The sequence below is a fragment of the Oryza glaberrima genome, chromosome 1, assembly GCF_000147395.1.
Source record: "Oryza glaberrima chromosome 1, OglaRS2, whole genome shotgun sequence".
Lineage (NCBI taxonomy): Eukaryota > Viridiplantae > Streptophyta > Magnoliopsida > Poales > Poaceae > Oryza > Oryza glaberrima.
In genome coordinates this window covers 17,227,917-17,246,274 of record NC_068326.1, presented here as the reverse complement: position 1 = coordinate 17,246,274, position 18,358 = coordinate 17,227,917, and the positions used below count along the sequence as shown (strand labels likewise).

At 41.8% G+C, this 18,358-nt stretch overlaps 2 protein-coding genes across 6 annotated transcripts; one reads left to right on the top strand and one right to left on the bottom strand.

Moving 5' to 3' along the window:
- Positions 1-3,213: 3,213 nt before the first annotated feature.
- LOC127769972 (uncharacterized) lies at positions 3,214-8,217 on the top strand. 5 transcript variants are annotated; one of them, XR_008016866.1, is made up of 10 exons: positions 3,214-3,956; positions 4,548-4,680; positions 5,274-5,343; positions 5,435-5,530; positions 5,622-5,726; positions 5,818-5,967; positions 6,061-6,186; positions 6,271-6,426; positions 6,678-6,840; positions 6,954-7,073. XR_008016866.1 is itself a non-coding variant. In XM_052295651.1 (10 exons), the coding sequence occupies exons 3-10, from the start codon at positions 5,295-5,297 to the stop codon at positions 7,546-7,548; spliced, it is 834 nt and encodes a 277-aa protein (XP_052151611.1). In that variant the 5' UTR covers positions 3,215-3,956; positions 4,548-4,680; positions 5,274-5,294; the 3' UTR covers positions 7,549-8,217. The 5 variants fall into 5 exon arrangements, 3 of the variants coding, with proteins under 3 accessions (XP_052151603.1, XP_052151611.1, XP_052151595.1); XR_008016865.1 differs by having other exon boundaries at positions 6,951-7,068; XM_052295651.1 differs by lacking the exon at positions 6,678-6,840 and adding an exon at positions 7,520-8,217 and having other exon boundaries at positions 3,215-3,956; positions 6,951-7,073.
- Positions 3,376-3,792, bottom strand: LOC127775738 (glycine-rich cell wall structural protein 1-like). Its single transcript, XM_052302064.1, has one exon. It carries the CDS (start codon positions 3,790-3,792, stop codon positions 3,376-3,378), a length of 417 nt encoding a protein of 138 aa, XP_052158024.1.
- Positions 8,218-18,358: the final 10,141 nt, after the last annotated feature.

The following is an 18,358-nucleotide window of genomic DNA, read 5'->3' as shown; positions in this document are numbered from 1 at the left end:
TGATCATATCACGACTTTTAATCATCATATTTGCATCTCGTTTATGTTCAAAATAGAAACTGGAACTGAAACCTGTATCTGCTGATCATCTAGAAAAGTGAGCAGAGCCTGGTCAAAAAAAAAAAAAAGAAAAGTGAGCAGAGCAACGCTGAAAACGTTGAAAAATGAGCTGTAACAGACACAAGATTATCACCGAAGAAGTAGAAAATTCATCGCTACTCGACACAAAATTTACACCGCTTTGGGCTTGGGGACGTCTGCCAGAATTGCCCCAAAATCCATTGGCCCTGCTAGAAACGAACAATTAAACCTGTGTATATGCCATTTGGAGTATATGGTACCATTTCACCCTATCGCAAGCTCTAGCACTTATCCTACTGTTTTCTCATTTTTCGCAATTGTTTTTGCTCCTTGAAGAGATTTACACGTGTTAGACTGTTTTGTAAAATAATATACGGAATATCGCACAGCTGCTCAAACCGCTCGACGACCCGTTGTGTTTTATCCAGAAAACCTCTCGTCCTTTATAGAAATACAATGTGGAAAAGATAACATTCTATTTTCAGGGTAGTTCTATAAACATAAAAAGAATAGGGGTGTTGTTGCAAATCCACTCTCCTCTAAAAACCAGCATTACCCCTAATGACTACTCCCTCCGTACAAAAAAAAGTTCCAATTTTAAAGATGAATCTAAAAAAGAAAATCCAATTCTAAAGATGAATCTGGACTCACCCCGTTGCCTTAGGATTCGTTAATTCTCTTTCTCAAGGGGATAGGGAAGGGATATAACTCAGCGGTAGAGTGCCACCTTGACCTAGTGGAAGTCATCAGTTCGAGTCTGATTATCCCTAAACCCAATGTGTGTTTTTTCTATTTTGACTTATTCCCCCACTACAATCGAACGGGAATGGATAAGAGGCTTGTGGGATTGACGTGATAGGGTAGGGTTGGCTATACTGCTGGTGGCGAACTCCAGGCTAATAATTTGAAGCGCATGGATACAAATTATCCTTAGAAGGAAAGACAATTCTGAACCCGCTTTGTCTACAAATAAGGAAGCTATGTGTGTCCAGATTCTCTACTATTATAAAGATTGAAGATGTTTCCGCCAAGATTTTGGTCCTGTCGTTTTTTCTTACACCAGAGTGTCCCTCATATCCGAGACGCATGTGAATTATTTGAGCCCGCACCTTTTTCGATTCTTGCTGCATGTAGCGATTGGGCCCGTGCCTGAGTCCTTTTCCACACGTGCCTTTCCGCGCCGCCTCGATTGGGCCCGCAACGCCCTCGTGTGCGTGATTTTCCGTATGCCCGATTGGGCCCGCGACGCCCTTGCGATCGATATTTGCCCTTGCCATATGTCCGGTTGAGATTGCGTCCCCCTCACCCACGATTTAAAAATTAAAGATGTTTTTGTCAGAACTATGGTACGTCATCCATATCCGGTTCCCGTCACGCGTAACATTCATTGACTCGTGAACAAACTGTAAAAGAGAATCCGTGTGATGTGGATACCAAGCGAATGAAACTCGCAGAGTCCGTATGGATATCACGCACGTTGTTGCCCGGATCATCCGATTCTTTTCGTATTACACGACGTGATTCATGGGACATGTTAGCATGATTTCAAGTCAGTCTCTACACATGCTCGTACGTACTACTAGGGGATACCGTTATAATAATTCATAAGAATCAGTTTTACTTTTGAAAAAAACATGACAATTGGAATAAAGGATGATCAAAGTTGCTGATTCCATCCATCATCAATTCTTGCCCTACTTTGGACGACAAATCGGTTCTTGTTTTGTTCACACAAGAAAAAAAAGGAAAAACAAACATGTGATAGTTTTCCGGAAATGAAAAGAAAAAGAAAAAAAAGGAAACACGATGATATTTTTTCGGTAAATCTAATTGGAGAGGCCTCTTTAATTAGTCTTAACCAGAGACACCCACGTGCTAGTACTAATCCAATGAGCAAGTAGGGGAAATATTTCTATCATCTATGCTTCAAATAAAATTTTCTCTTAAATTACTCATCTGATTTACAATCCGATTACACCGTTGTGTTCGTAATAATTAAATCTTTACAACAAGATCTCAGATGATTATATTTTGATGAAAAATCACAAATTACTTTTACGATATGTCTAAATTACTTTTAGATTTCACTAAGTTACTTCTTAGACATATAAAAGTAAATTCAGTAAAGCCTAAAAGTAATTTACATATATTATAGAAGTAACTTATAACAAAATGAAAGTAACTTTAATTAATGCCTTTTTTCATTGAACAAATTATCATACATATATATATATATATATTTGTGATAATTAATTTAATTTCTAGATAGAGTCACGTTTTTATATCTATAACGAATTTACTTCAAATGACATGCCAAAGTTACCTTTGTTTTGTTCTAAGTTACTTCCATAATATATGTAAATTACTTTTAGGTTTTACTGAATTTACTTTTATATATCTAAGAAGTAACTTAGTGAAATCTAAAAGTAATTTAGACATATAATAAAAGTAATTTGTGATTTTTCATCAAAATATAATCATGTGAGATCTTGTTGTAAATATTTAATTGTTACGAACACAACGGTGCAATCGGATCGTAGATCGGATGAGTAGTTTAAGAGAAAATTGTATTTGAAGTATAGGTGGATGGTGCCTCTTATAAATGGAGTGGTAGCTGGTTTAGCACTAGCTGTATAGTTACGTCCATATTTTTTTCCCGTGATACGGAGCAAGAGACGCATAACAGGAAATTGGACCCACCGCTACCTCAGCATCTCGCGCAGACCACTTCTGGAAACGGCGGGTACGCACCCATTAGTGCATGCCCAAGGCTAAGACTATGTCATTAATATTTCCTCCGTTTCTAAATATTTAACGCCGTTGACTTTTTAAACATGTTTGGCCGTTCGTTTTATTAAAAAAATTAAGTAATTATTAATTATTTTTCTATCACTTCATTCATTGTTAAATATACTTTTATGTATACATATAGTTCTACATATTTCACAAAAGTTTTTGAATAAGACGAAAGGTCAAATCTCTACTACTTAAAAAAAAATTCATGGTGGTGGTGGTGAGTCCTCATCAATCGAACGGCTGACATCTGTTTTAGGATCCTCCCATACGATCTAACGCACCAGCCTGCTCCCCATCCTTCTGCGCTCGCATCGCCCGCAACCATCCGTCCGCATCTGTCGCCTCACGCCTTGCGCCATCCTCCCCCTTGCTCACGCCTGCTCGCCGCCTCGTCCTTGCCGTCCTCGGTCGCGCCAGCGTCGCCACCGCCATCGATCCTCCCCGACGCCCTCTCCGTCCTCCTCGCCACCACCATCACCATCCTCCTCGCCGCTGCCATCACCGTCCTTCCCCACAAGCGTGGACGCCGTCGATCCTTCCCGCCTCCCCGTCATCGGTCGCGCCAGCGACGCCACCGCCGCCCCACCGCCAACCGTCATCGGTCGCGTTAGTGACGCCACCGCCGCCCCACCGCCATCGATTCTTGCTGCCATCCTCGCCGCCGCCATCGCCATCCTCCCCCACCACCTCCCCGTCCTCGGTCGCGCCAGCGACGCCACCGCCGCCCCACTGCCGCCCCACCGCCAGCGACGCCACTGCCGCCCCTCCGCCACCACCATCGATTTTGTCTGCCATCGTCGTCGCCACCATCGCCATCCTCCCCCATTGCGCTGCTTTCGATTCCCCTAACCGCCCCGCGTAGCCGCCGCCATCGTTCCTCCCCGACGCCCTCGCCGTCCTCCTCGCCACAGCCATCACTGTCCTCCACCAGCTCCCTCCCCTACTGCCGTCCTCGCCGCCGCCATCGCCGTCCTCCCCCACCAGCTTCGACGCTGTCCATCCTCCCCGCCGCCCTCACTGTCCTCCTCCGCCAGCGCCATCCTCCTCCACCGCGCCGCTATCGATCCAACAATGAACAGGTAATATGTTTCTTCGTTTACCCCTTCCCTCTTGTGAATTGTATGTTCAAATGTTCAATTCATGTACTTCATTTACCATTTTAGACTGATATGCAGAGGATTGCTAACAAAATGAACCACTGTGAAAACAATACCTTCTATTTTATTCACACCAATTAGCCATGTTCCTTACTGCTGTCATCTGTCTAATACTGAGGTAATATCAGTCACCCTACAAGAAAAATGAATTTGTGATTTAGAGGTAAAATAAATGTGTACAATATCACTGACCCTTGAAGTCAGATGTGATACATCTTTCAGTGCTGATCTTATAATGCTTGGTATAATCCAATGTCAGATCTTATATGTTGCTTGCTCATAGATACAAAGCAGTGGATTTATAATGTCGACGGCAATGCAGCTTAATGTAGAATCTGTTTTTATACATCCGTTTATGTGGATTTACTATTGTGAAATCTGCTTGCGATTTTTCTTCATTTCTTTCTGATCTACCAAACTGAGATCATATTTACATTTGTCTGTATCAGATTTTCTTCCTGTTATCAGATGAGAAGTTCAAAACCAAACTAATCAGAGAATTTCTTCTTGCAGGTAACAAGCCTGCCACCAGGCCTTGGTTCTGGGGTTCGCCTCCGCCTTTCCAGTCTTCGCCGACACCGCTGGTGCCTCCATCCACCGCCGCTGGATTGGAACTGCGCTTGTGCGCCGCCTTCGTGCCGCCTATGTGAGCCAATTTCTTCATATTCTTTGCAGCTCATGAATGCCTCGTTTCAAAACAAAAGATTCATTACCTGTTATACCCTAAGAGCTCCCCTTTAGCAATTGGTTATATACTTTTCAGTAATGAATTTTCAACATGAACAGATGGATGTACAAATTATATGCCGTAAGAGCATTTGGATTCCTGTTTACCATGCAACTCTGAATAGGTTTTGCACATGCTTATGGGTACTCCATGCATGAGCTATTTTAGCTGCACATGTACTGCTCCAGTTTGAGCTATTATCCACTAATTAATTATTTTATAAACATGCATGGATTTTGCAGTACAGATATTTGGAGCTTTTACAGTTACATGGGTACAGAAAAATCAATATGGGAAACACCTTTTAACAGAACAATTTGTAATGCTATTTCTTCAGTACAAATTGGGAAACACAATGGAATATCCAATGTTTTTTTTGTTCTTCCTGCTGATGGATCCCCTGCAGGCTGCTATAATCGGTTTTCATTGAGAGGTTCTTTAGTTAGCTAAACCTTAGCACTATTAGACTTGCTAATTTATATGATGACATTGTGGCCTTTTATACTATTCAGCTGGCTTACACACATTAAGATATGGATAACAATATTGGAGGCTCCACACCAACATCGTTAAGAAGATCATGTGAGTTTTTTTATTGCTCTATTTAAGGGAAAATTATTCAGTGCATTAAAATGTGTTTTGCATGCTGATTTCGCATGATTTCCTCCCTCAGGCCCTTTTGCTGATATTAATAATGCAAGTGCTGGGGATTCACCAAAAAAACGTAACAATATTGGGGTCTTCACACCAACATCGTTAACAAAATCAAGTGAGTTTTTTTATCGGTTTACATATGTGACTAATATTCAGTCCATTCAGATGTGACTTGCATACTGATTTCGCAATATTTCCTCCCTCAGCCCCATTTGCCGATATTACTAATGCGAGCGCGGGGGAATCACGTATAAACAATGGCAGTGACAGATGCACATCCTCCAATGTGCCGCAAAAGGAAAATATGCAAAGTATGAATCCGAAATGTAAAACATGCAAGTTATGATTTTCCATTTTCTACCTACTAGAGTTAACATTAACATAATTTGCATGTGTGCACAGATCTGCAAGAAGATGGTGCTAAACTCAGCGCATTAGAATTAAGAAGGAAGCGTGCTAGAGAGAGATATGCATCAATGAGCCCAAAGAAAAAGGAGGCGAGGAAAATGAAGGCCCGTGTGTACAAGCAATTGAAGGAAGACGAATACTCAGGTTTAAATCAAACAGCTAATAATTATGTCAAAGGTTCCTACATAATCACAATTATATGCCAAACCAGTTTTTAATATTGTTGCATGTGGGCAGCTCCACTTGGTGATATCACAAATGTTAGCATTGATGATTTAAGAAGATGCCACGTAAATGATTGTTCTACACTGCAGCAAGGATCAAACCATGCATTATTACAGTCCGTTGATAGGACTGGACCTGGTAACATCTTCATTCTTACATTTACCTTGCATAAACAATATGGCGATACAGTTGTTTTTAAAGTAATGTTCTACGTTCCAACAGGAAGTGATCAACAACACATGATCACACCTCGGCGTCTACCATTTACAGTGATCAACAATGTAGCTCATTATGATAATATGGATCATACTGGATCCCCTTTCAGCTGCATACTTCAAGGAGCAACACAAAACAGCCATACACTACCTGCAAATACAGGTAAATTCGTAGTTTTTGCCTGAATGAAATTTTGTGTTCATAATAATGGTTATTATTACCAATCGAACAGTAGCCAATATGCTTGATTAAAAATGTATGAGATTCAGATCATAACTAATGTTCCAAATATTTTTTAAGAAAAAAATTGATGTATTGTAAAACAACGCAAAAACAAAAAAATTTTAAATAGATATGTTGAATACACATGGTGACCCATTGAAATAGTACTTACGTGGGACAAATTTTTGAAGAATGTACTGAATCTCATGCATTTAACCAAGACAAGAAACAAAAGAAATAGTCTGAGCGTACTGGCGTGAAGGACAATGAGAAGAAAGGAAATGAATTGTCTAAATAGGCTGCAACATACACAAAAAATATTGTGTATAGAGAGGTCCTCACAGATTAGAAAAGGTATATTATGCGACTAATTAACCATGCACAATATGCTTGCTTAAATTCCATTCTTTCCGTAATTTTTATATTCCAAGTCTAACATTCCGTGTGTTATTTTTCTTGTACAGCAGTAAACATTACTTTCTTGGTCTGCCTCTTCTCCTGTATATGCCTACATCCACTCCTTCCCCGAGTAGTCCAGGATGAAGCAATTCACTGTTATGAACAAATTCAAGACGAAGGCCTTACTTGTAAGCTGACAGTTATTTCTTCTTCTTTTTTAAAACAAGCGTAGTTGGTTTGTACATGTTTTGCAGCTTACTACTGATGTTAGCAGATTTCTGAGGTTCTGCTTTAGTTCAGATTTCCAATTGCAGTTTAGCATTTCTTGTAATCATGTTGTGGCAGTCCAGTTTCCAGTGGGGTACTGAATTACCACTTGAGTGGAGATCATCTAAACTGAAAGCCAACATTTGAGCTCATGCTATTAGCCTATTACTGTATCAAATAGAACTTTGTTCTTTATCAAAGAAAAAAATTATAGAATTTTTGTTTCGATCATTACTTTGGTATGAGTTTTCCCTGCTCATGCTAAGCTCACTCCTGCCAAACTATTTGATGTTTCTAGCAAGAGAGTCAAATCAGTGATGTTTTTATTTTTAGAATCAAGAAACATGAATATTCATATAATATGCAGGCCTTCAGCGAGTGTTAAGTGTTGTGTGAGGATATAAGCAGGAGACAGGAACTGTGAGTACTGATTTGTATAGAGCACATTTCATCAGTAATTTGCTCCATGTGAAAGGAGCTTCGGATTCAGATTAGGTCAGGGATTAATATGTTTTGCTGAACTGTCTATTTTATTTAATTGCAAATTTCAGATTGTCAAACCACTTGTAAAGTTTTTTCCATGTTGGACATGCATTTGCTAATAACCATGGAGTCATTTTAGGTAAAGAGTTTGAGCATTACTGTTGCTGTTCCTTAAATTTGAGTCAGCGAGTAATTCTGAAACACTAATTAAATTATGTTGGAATGCTGGAGTTCACGGCTTTAATGGTCCACATATGACCAAATTTGTGGATTGTGGTTGTGAAAACCTTATAACTATCTCATTCTTTACTCGATTGTTGTTGATGAAACAAATATATTATACCAACGTCATTTGAGTGGTCATTACGATATTGTGCAAGAAACGTGATTATCCCTGATGAGTGTGAAAGCAACATCCCTAACGGCGCACAAGATTTTCTAAAGTGTATAAAAAATGCACAACATTAGGGTAGTTATTTAACTGGAACAACATTAGGGTAGTTATTTAACTATATGGAGTGATTTAATTTGAGGTGATCATCCATTAGAAATATCGTATCTATAAATGCTGGATGTTCTATATTTTTTGTTCGTGCTTTATTTGTATGACAACATCAAATTTTCATAGTTGTCTTCTATCTATGTTGCTTTTTATAATTTAATAAACGCTATGAGATTGTTTTATGCGCCAAAAAGATTGCACTACGCTTCTGTAATGATAACATAAATCTTGCTTTCAAATTAATCTCATAACAACTATGACATGTAGTTTCTTTTCGATGCCATATTTGTCTTTTCGATGCTAGATTTTATCCCCCGTGATAAACAAAATTCACCGTCGCAACGCACAGGCACTCTATTAGTAATCTATTAATCGTGTGAATGTCGCGGTCTCGCATCCTAACTGTGCCCTAACTGTGCGAGGGCGAGTGGTCTTGTGTGATTTGGCGCTTTTATTATGCTACAATGGTATATTTTTATAAATATCTTTTAAATGCGTATATTTGTGTAAATCTAGTGAAGAAAAGGTATATTTTTAATTTTATTTCGGTTTATTTTCGGTAGAGGAAGTAAGCAAGAAGATAAATATCAACTTATTTTAGTGCAAAGTCTGAAATCTAAACATCAATTTATTTCGAGACAGAATGTGTAAATCGTGACGGGAGAAAATAAAAAAAAAGAGAGAGAGAAAAGTTAGCGCTTGGTAAATCGTCGGGGATTGGGGATCGATTGGTTCCACCGTCGGAGCCGGGGAGGTTGATCCATCGTAAAGTCTCAGAGCACGAAGAACCCTGGTTTTGTTGCAATCAGATGATCTGCGGCTCGATCTAGTATTCCACGCTCTCGCCATCTGGTAAGGTCCCCTAATCGCTTTGGTCGTTTTCTTTCAACCATCTCTTATCTGTAAAATCCGATCAAACCCTGTGTTTTCCTGCTTGTTAATTGGGATGTAATCGTCGGTTGATTTCCTTGTGTCCTGCTTCAAATCGCAAGAGAAGATTTGGGACTGGAGATTTAGAATTCAAATTGTGTTTTAATGAGGTTAAATATTCGATATTCCAACCAGCACATTTCTAACATTCCCTAGCAATTTCAGGATACTTGTGCTGCGTGGAGTTACGCCTCTAGCAGAGTTTTTTTTTTCCCTTCTTTTTTTCCCCCAAATTTCAATGGGATTTTGATGTACCAAACATTATTATATATCTTATCATGCAGATCTCTAGTTTCATTCTTCTACTATGGCGACCTATTTACAAAGAAAAACAGTATAGTTAATACAGTGCTCTGCAACTTATTTCCTTCAAATTTGCTGCGGATCAGATGAAATCAGAGCATTAAACATTTTACCGGCTCCGTTGGCACTGAAGCAATTTATGACAGGGACTGCCGCAAGTTTTTTGATAATCTCATTTGACGCAACTGCTTCTCTTTTAGGCCGAGTTTAGTTCCAAAATTTTTCTTCAGACTTTCAACTTTTCCATCACATCAAAACTTTCCTACATAGTGTGTTTAGTTCACGCTAAAATTGGAAGTTTGATTAAAATTGGAACGATGTGACGGAAAAGTTGGAAGTTTGTGTGTGTAGGAAAGTTTTGATGTGATGGAAAAGCTAGAAGTTTGAAGAAAAAGTTAGGAACTAAACCAGGCCATACATAAACTTCCAACTTTTCTGTCACATCGTTTTAATTTCAATCAAACTTCTAATTTTGGTGTGAACTAAACACACCCTTAACTAAGTTACAAACGATGATATTATTGCATTTTGAAAATATGGAGCAAATGTGAGAGAGATTAGTATGTCAGCAAGATAACAAATTTTTGTCTAATCTTGTCGAAACATAAATTCGGCAATAATAAAAGGGGTAGCGCACGAGACCTAAAAGTGGATGGATGTGGAGACAAGGATTTAGACAGGTTCAGGCCCTCTCAATGAGAGTTAATACTCTACTCCTGTTTGGGGATTTGAATCCGCCGGGTGTAGTATAGATCTGACGATCTAGTTGTCTCATACCCCTTAGAGGGTCTCCTGCCCACCTTATATAGGATGGGGGGCAGGATTATAAGATAGAAACCTTAACCAATACGGTATCGGTTTCCTAAATCTACTTTACAATCTTATCAAACCAGGACTTTAGGCCGTTCCATAAAATACAGGGAAATGTAATACCCAAGTTATGATCCGTTACATATTTCATAGATATAAGTCACTACTACAAAAACACTCAGAGATCGGCCTTATAGGTGCTGGGTCCTTTAAAACCGACACCTATAAGCCTTTTCCTACCTCCGCACGCTGAAAAAAAATAAGAACCGGCACCTATAAGGTACTATAGGTGTCGGTTCATTAGTCGCACAGCCGTGAAGGCGAGGATACCAGTCAGCGATAGGGTCGGCAGCTCCATGATGTAGAAGAACGTTCTCCTAAGAGAATTGATTCACGGAGGTTGCCGATGAAGCTAGCGACTTGATCATCTCATCAGTGATGAAATCCAGCAAGCTCCCAAAACTTCCAAGGTCGAATAATTTCCTTAGTTGATTTGAACGTGGAGCAAAGCCGTGAATAGTTGCTTCTGCTAAATAATCATGGGCATGCAGCATCTATGCTTTGTGTTGATGCATGTTGCGTATATGCATAACGTGTCCTTCCTGTGCATGTCCAGGGAAAAAGAAATTGTTGACCATGCTGTACGTGTATCCCAGCCGTGTAGCCTGCCGCTGCACTGCTTTTGGCTTGTGAATATTTCGACGTAGGAATACGGCCGAGTAGATAATAGCCTGACAGACGATCGAACTTGCCAAAGACAATTCATCCCCAATTCCTTTTATATATATATATATATATATATATATATATATATATATATATATATATATATATATATATATATATATATATATATATATATATATGATACCTAAGGTATAAAACACATAAATTCTCTCAAATTTTTAAAATTTTTTAAATTGTGAGTATATACCTAGGTATATGAATTTGATTCATATAAATACCTAACAACAAAACAACTAAAACTCAACTTTATTTCACAATTCATTATTACATACCTAACGAATTATATGTTTAGATGTTATATACCTAGAACCAAAATCTAACAAAAAAAAAGGTTCAAACTCAGTTCAAACTTGTTTGAACTTGTTAGTAAAGAAGTTAATGTTCAAATCTAAACATTTAAAAAAATTTCATACTCATTCAAATTGGGTATATACTCAATTTGAATCTTGGAGTCCATACTCCATGTAGCACCAGTTAATTTACCTATATATATATATATATAAAATTGTAGTCGATGCATCTATGCTACATTTTTCAATTTTCTCTCACTTTCTCCCTTTCTCTGGACATCACATCTGCAGCTGATTTGATTTAAAACACATTGCTTTTGTTTGAATAAGGTCTTAATGAGAATGATCATTTCCACTTTCCTATATTGTTCCTTGCTTCCTTTTTGGCCATGTTCATTCAAAGTATCTTAAAATCAATGTCTTATTTGTTATGTCCTCTTCATCTTAGACCGAAGTTTCATGCTCATCTGGCTGCATGTGTTACAAACCGTGACCGGGAAACCATGGATATTAGCTTGAGTTTTTGTTCTACACATTGCTGCCTCCTTAATGACCCGTTAGCTGCTATGATCCTCTGATCCCAAATGTTCAAAGACAAGCTTTTCGATAATTGGATTTTGAGGCTCTCGGTTCATTTAATTTAAGTTGAAACTTTTAACAATTTTGTCAATAAGCTTGCAGTTTCTGATAATTTTCAGTGTAGCAGGTTCTCTCTGCCGCCTGCGCGCCATTGTTCAGGGTGTGCCACCCCGGGTCGTAATTGAGTCATGGCTTTCCACCTCCGTGGCACGGCCGCCTATGTTCGTAATTGAGTCGGCTCCTCACCTCCATGGCCATGGCCCTCGTCTCGTCAGCACCTAGTTTCTTGTTTTGTTTTGTTTTTCACTTTTATCACGAATGGCTGCTTAAAAATGTGCTGCAACAATTGCTCTCTCCCTTGACCTATCAACCTGTACTATGGATAAGAATCTACATTGCCACTGGTTCTATTGTTTTTTCTTTAATGACTTTGATGTATAGTTGCTTTATGATGTAATAGTAATAGTAACTTCATTACTAATAGACAATTTGTTGAGAATCATCGTTGTAATATTAACTTGGTTAATAAGAGAAATTTTGTGGCAAGATCAATATGTTATGTTAAGAACAATCGGTGTAATTTAGTTACTAAGAGACAAAATGTTGAGAACCATTAGTGTAATAGTAACTTGGTTACCACGAGAAACTTTGTGGAAAGATCAATATGTTATGTTGAGAACCATCGGCGTAATAGTAATTTATTTACTAAGAGAAACCTTGTGGCGATACCAATACGTTAACTCTAAGTAATTTATTTACTAAGAGAAGAGCTGAGAACGACCAGAGAATAATTTATTTACTGGCAAGAGGAACCAAATCGAGAAGGTATGAAAACAACCTTGGAATAATCCATTTACTGAGAGAAGGAATCAATTTACTAAGAGAAGGAATCAATTTGGAAGTGCGAGAGTGTTAGTAACTCAATTACTCGTAGGCTAATAGACTCAATAATCTTGTTACTAATAGGATAATCACAAAAGAAGTGCGGAAGAAAAGAGAAAAAAGAGGAAAGAAAAAAAGGTGCGGGATTCATGGTGTGGGGAATCTTTTGATAGTAACTTGATTACTTATCGAACAAAAACCACTAATAGTAATTGACTTAACGAAAGAATTTTTTTGGAGAAGCAGGGATGGGGGAGTTTGTGCCGCGGGGGGGTGGGGGTGGGGGGGAGGGGGTTGATGTGAGGGGAGTAGTTTAGTTATAACGCACCCTGTGTGCGGTTTAGCGCATCCCTATATATATATATATATATATATATATATATATGAATTTGGCAGCAAAGCTGATGACGATATAATGATGCCGACAGACTTGTAGATTGGATTCATTGATATGTGATCCTCGCGGCGGGACGTGCGACGTGGAGGGTCGACGTATGTCACGGTGAAAAGACTCTAAATCTTTGATTTGTGCTTGACGAAGATTGAGGCAACACCTCTTACTTATGAAGATGACAGTAGAACTTGGTGTTATAGTTGTTGTAGATGCTCTACTTGGAGGAAAGTAGATGCTATTGTCCAACTCGTCAAAACTGAGCTGATTGGTTAATAACTCTGAACTCCCAGATATGTAAATTAAATCTCAAACTTGAGAAATTTGGAGTAGATTGTGGCGACGACGGAGAAGCCAAAATTGCTAGTGAAATAATTGAAGTTGCTGAAGTAGAACGTCTGCTCTGAAGCAAACACGAAGATAATAACTCCTGGAGTTGACTCGTGGGCTGATTTATTGATTGCTTCATCTTGACATAAAACTTGTCGAATTGTGAGTCTTGTATTTGTGTAGCCCCCGACTCTTTGGTTAGTTGGAAAACAACTGAAAATAGAGTCGAGAATTGTAGCTTCTTGTCATCGAGTAGCCATCACTTGATTGAATATATGTATTAAGGATGTCCGGGTAAAAATCTTGAATATTGGAACACCACTTGTTGTAGTAAAATAACACAACGTCGAATCTGGAAGTGTATGCCGAGATGTCGAAGCTCTTGTAGACGTCGTGGTTGGTGAAGTAGCAAGACTTGCGAAGTAGCGGCGATTGGGTTTGCCAGTGCAGAAGACAATGAAGATGAAGTTGCTCCACCATGGTGACAAAGTTGCATAGCCGTGATGAAATGATCACGAGTCGGCGGCAACAGAAGCAAACCGGTAGCGAAGACGCGTAGTTGTGAAGATAAAAACCAGTCGGCGGCGGCATAACCAGTCGGCGATGGAAGAACTAGAATGATGATGAAAATGAAGACGTTCTTTAACAGCGGCAAAATAGGCCAGCCATGAAAGTGAAGACACCATGGGCGGCGCCGAAGGCAAACCAGCGATGACGATGACGCCAGTCAATGATGACGAAGATGCGTAGCCATGGAGGTGAACAACCAGTCGGCGTCAGACAAGGCGGCCAGCAATGAAAACGATAACGTCCATCAGTAGTGGTAGCAGTATAAACCAGCCGTAGAGGCGACGGCACTAGTCAGCAACAGATGAGACAATCGCCAGTGAAGACGATAAGGCCAATCAACACTGGCAGAATCATGCAGCCATGGAAGTGAAGAAACCAGTCGGCAGCAGACGTAGGCAGCTTGTGTTGAAGATGTTGATGCCTATTAGCGGTGGCGGCGACGTGATCAGCCGTGAAGACGATAGCACCAGTTGGCGTCATACGAGGTGGCCGGTCGGAGAAGATGTAGACGTCCTACAACGGCGGCATAATAAACCAGTCGTGCAGGCGGAGACACCAGTCGGCGGCGGCGAAGGCGAGCCGGCGGTGAAGACGTAGACGCCCAACAAATGGCGGCATAATAGGCAAGCCATGCAGGCGGAGACACCAGTCGGCAGTGGCGAAGGCAAGCCGGTCGGTGAAGACGTAGACGCCCAACAAACGGCGGCATAATAGGCCAGCGTGCAGGCGGAGACACCAGTCGGCGGCGGCGAAGGCTAAGCCGGTCGGTGAAGACAAAGACGCCCAACAATCGGCGGCATAATAGGCCAGCCGTGCAGGCGGAGACACGAGTCGGCGGCGGCGAAGGCAAGCCGGTCGGTGAAGACGAAGACGCCCAACAAACGGCGGCATAATAGGCTAGCTGTGCGGGCGGAGACACCAGTCGGCGGCGGCGAAGGCAAGCCGGTCGGTGAAGACGAAGACGCCCAACAACGGCGGCATAATAGGCCAGCCGTGCGGGCGGAGACACCAGTCGGCGGCGGCGAAGGCAAGCCGATCTGTGAAGACGAAGACGCCCAACAACGGCGGCATAATAGGCCAGCCGTGCAGGCGGAGACACCAGTCGGCGGCGACGAAGGCGAGCCGGTCGGTGAAGACGTAGACGCCCAACAATGGCGCCATAATATGCCAGCCGTGTAGGCGAGACACCAGTCGGCGGCGGCGAAGGCAAGCCAGTGGTGAAGATGTAGACGCCCAACAACGGTGGTGTGACCAACCAACCGTATAGGCGAAAACACCAGTCGACGGCGGACGCGGCCGATCGGTGAAGAAAACGACGCCCAACAACGGTGGTGTGACCACCCAACCATATAGGCGAGGACACCAGTCGGTGGCAACGACGGCAAGCCGGTTGTGATGTTCTGACTGATCCATTCCTGTAACATAGGAGATAAGCTTAAAGCCATGAATCCCTTTGATGCATATCTGGATCAGGATCCTGCAGAACAAACATATAGGATGAGTAGTATCTGATGTAAATACAGTACTTGAGAAAGATTCAAATATTAAAAGTGTTTATAAATATTTATTTCTCCTCTTGTCGATTTTGATTTCCCCGAGTAGATGACTCATTACGTTTAAACACTCTGCCCGACTAGTCATAGCCCCCACATATCGGGAGTCGGTCTAAGCACTTCCCAAACATGCAGACGAGTGACATGAGTTCGTCATTAGTGGAACAAAGTTTCACGGATCGGAGTTTACTACTCAGGTACTTTTGCAGTTATTAAGAGTAGAAAATAAATTATCTTATCTCTATGCTTTTGATTTCTTCCGAGTAATACTTAGCACCTTGTGTTACTCGGTCCATCCAACGAGCCCCCGGGTGCTAGGGATCGGCCCAAAGGCAACGATCCATCGACAAACCAAACAGAAAGCATAGGAAGATATAACTCCATAACTCGATAGGCACTTTTGTACTCAGATTATGTCGCAAGCAATCAAGATAAATATTATGAAAATTGTTTAAAAAATATGATATAACATCTGTAGCCCCCGACTCACTAGTCAACGGCGAACCAGTTGATGTAGTGAGGCAGAGGAAAAGGAAAACATCATATAATGAATAAAATAAATGATGACTTAGCTTTGTTGTATTCCCTCGGTGACAGCGGAAGTAGCCGACATAGGAACGAAGTAGTCTATCAATAACAATGAAGACACCAGTCGGCGGCGACGAAGGCGGTCGATAGTGAAAGTGAAGATGCCCACCAACGGCAGCATAACAGGCCAGCCGTGTAGGTGAAGACACCAGTCGGTGGCGGCGAAGGCAAGCCGGTCGGTGAAGACGAAGATGCCCAACAACGGCGGCATAATAGGCCAGCCGTGCAGACGGAAACACCAGTCGGCGGCGACGAAGGCAAGCCGGTCAGTGAAGACGAAGACGCCCAACAACGACGGCATAATAGGCCAGCCGTGCAGGCGGATACACCAGTCGGCGGTGACGAAGGCAAGCCGGTCGGTGAAGATGAAGACGCGCCCAGCAACGGCGGCATAATAGGCCAGCCGTGCAGGCGGAGACACCAGTCGGCGGCGGCGAAGGCAAGCCGGCAGCGAAGTCGTAGCCGTTGCGATGGTCATACATGCAACCAAAAAATCAGTAAAGATGAATATGTTTTAGTCTGTTAGGAATCAATGCAAATATAGATGTTGGGAGGCAGCACAGCACAGGAAGCGGCAGCACAGCCCAATCCAATCTCCCAGCAGCAGAGACGACATCTGTTGATCTTGATAGCCTTCCCGTTTTCTTGCATGCAAAACAAGCAACGTAGTTTGACCAGTGCACACAACATGCCGTGTGATTCCCGACGTAGACGTGGCCGTCACTCGGCAGCATGGAGGTGGCCGACGACGGGAGCGGTGAAGCCCGATAGCAGCAGCTCTAAGGCGGCCGACTGCGAAAGGGGTGAAGCCCCACGGCGACGGTGCGGAGGCAACCGGAGTGGCGACGTGAGAGTGGCCAACCCTGTAGGCGATGAAGGCCGACCGGCGGAGCGGAAGGTCATGGCCTGACTTAGGGACATGGTTGCTACCCGGCGGCACGGCAGGATCCTAACCACCATGGCATCTTGGGTAGCCAGATTGGAATATTAGAGCCATCAATGATGCCACGCTGCCGATTAAATAATTAGCTTGGTGACCTGGTTCTTTGGTTTGTACGCATGCATGCATTTGCATGAACCATGCATGCGGCTGGGAGTGCATGCAGCGCTCCTCGTAATGTGATCTGTCCTAGCCGGATCATGGTGGTAATTCCGATATCAGACCTCCTGAAGAGTGCGGATGAGATTGATTTTCCCCGTTGGATTGAATCTGAGTCGAAGAAAACTCGCCGAACCCGCCGTCCGGAAAATCGAGGCTGGCTATCCGATAAAGCGAGATTTGCTGCAGAACAATATACTTGGCTTGATAACGAGATTGGACTCCGTCGACGACAATGCCTGACCAGGGATGACCGTGATGCATGCCGGCGGCATCGATAATTGAAGCCATCTAACTTGATGATATAGATTGGAGCACAGAGCGCTTCTTGTGAGGTTGATTCCATCACACTTCTTAATGGAAAACTTGACGCTGGCCCCTCCTGGCGTGCCAACTGCCGAAACATAAATTCGGCAATAATAAAAGGGGGTAGCGCACGAGACCTAAATGTGGATGGATGCGGAGACAAGGATTTAAACAGGTTCATGCCCTCTCAATGAGAGGTAATAGGGGATTTGAATCCGCCGGGTGTAGTATAGATCTGACGGTCTAGTTGTCTCATTCCCCCTAGAGGGCCTCCTGCCCACCTTATATAGGATGGGGGGCAGGATTACAAGATAGAAATCTTAACCAATACGGTTTCGGTTTCCTTAATCTACTTTACAATCTTATCAAACCAGGACTTTATAGGCCGTTCCATAATATACATGGAAACGTAATACCCAAGTCATGATCCGTTACATATTTCATAGATATAAGTTATCCCCTATAACCAGTCAGATAACCACGCCGTGTGGGTATGGGGTATCCATAATCTCCACAAATCTTAAGTTGATTTGTAAAACAAACTGCATTGATTTTGGGTTTATGGTGCTACAACAACTTAAAGAAACAAGCATGATAGGTATATATTGGTTTACAATGAGATCGTATATCTAAAACTTTGTCTGACTCGGTTGTACAACCCCTTCTGGTTACTATCTATCATGCTTGTTTTGTTTGTGACCTATTGCAGAAGATGTCTCTCTGTTACAGGATTTTTCCGATTTTCTTTTTAACTATTTGAACCCGGATTTAGGGTTTATCAGTACCTAAATTATATGCATTCCAATGCACCGGAAATGTTCTCATGTTAGCTTATGAGGTTAA

Excerpts from the sequence above, each read along its gene's own strand:
- LOC127775738 (XM_052302064.1), bottom strand. The coding sequence starts at position 3,792 with ATGGCTGTGGCGAGGAGGACGGCGAGGGCGTCGGGGAGGAACGATGGC.
- LOC127769972 (XM_052295635.1), top strand. The coding sequence starts at position 5,295 with ATGGATAACAATATTGGAGGCTCCACACCAACATCGTTAAGAAGATCA. Across the intron at positions 5,968-6,060 it reads GAAGGAAGACGAATACTCAG|CTCCACTTGGTGATATCACA; the intron begins GTTTAAATCAAA and ends GCATGTGGGCAG. Across the intron at positions 6,427-6,950 it reads TACACTACCTGCAAATACAG|CAGTAAACATTACTTTCTTG; the intron begins GTAAATTCGTAG and ends TTTCTTGTACAG.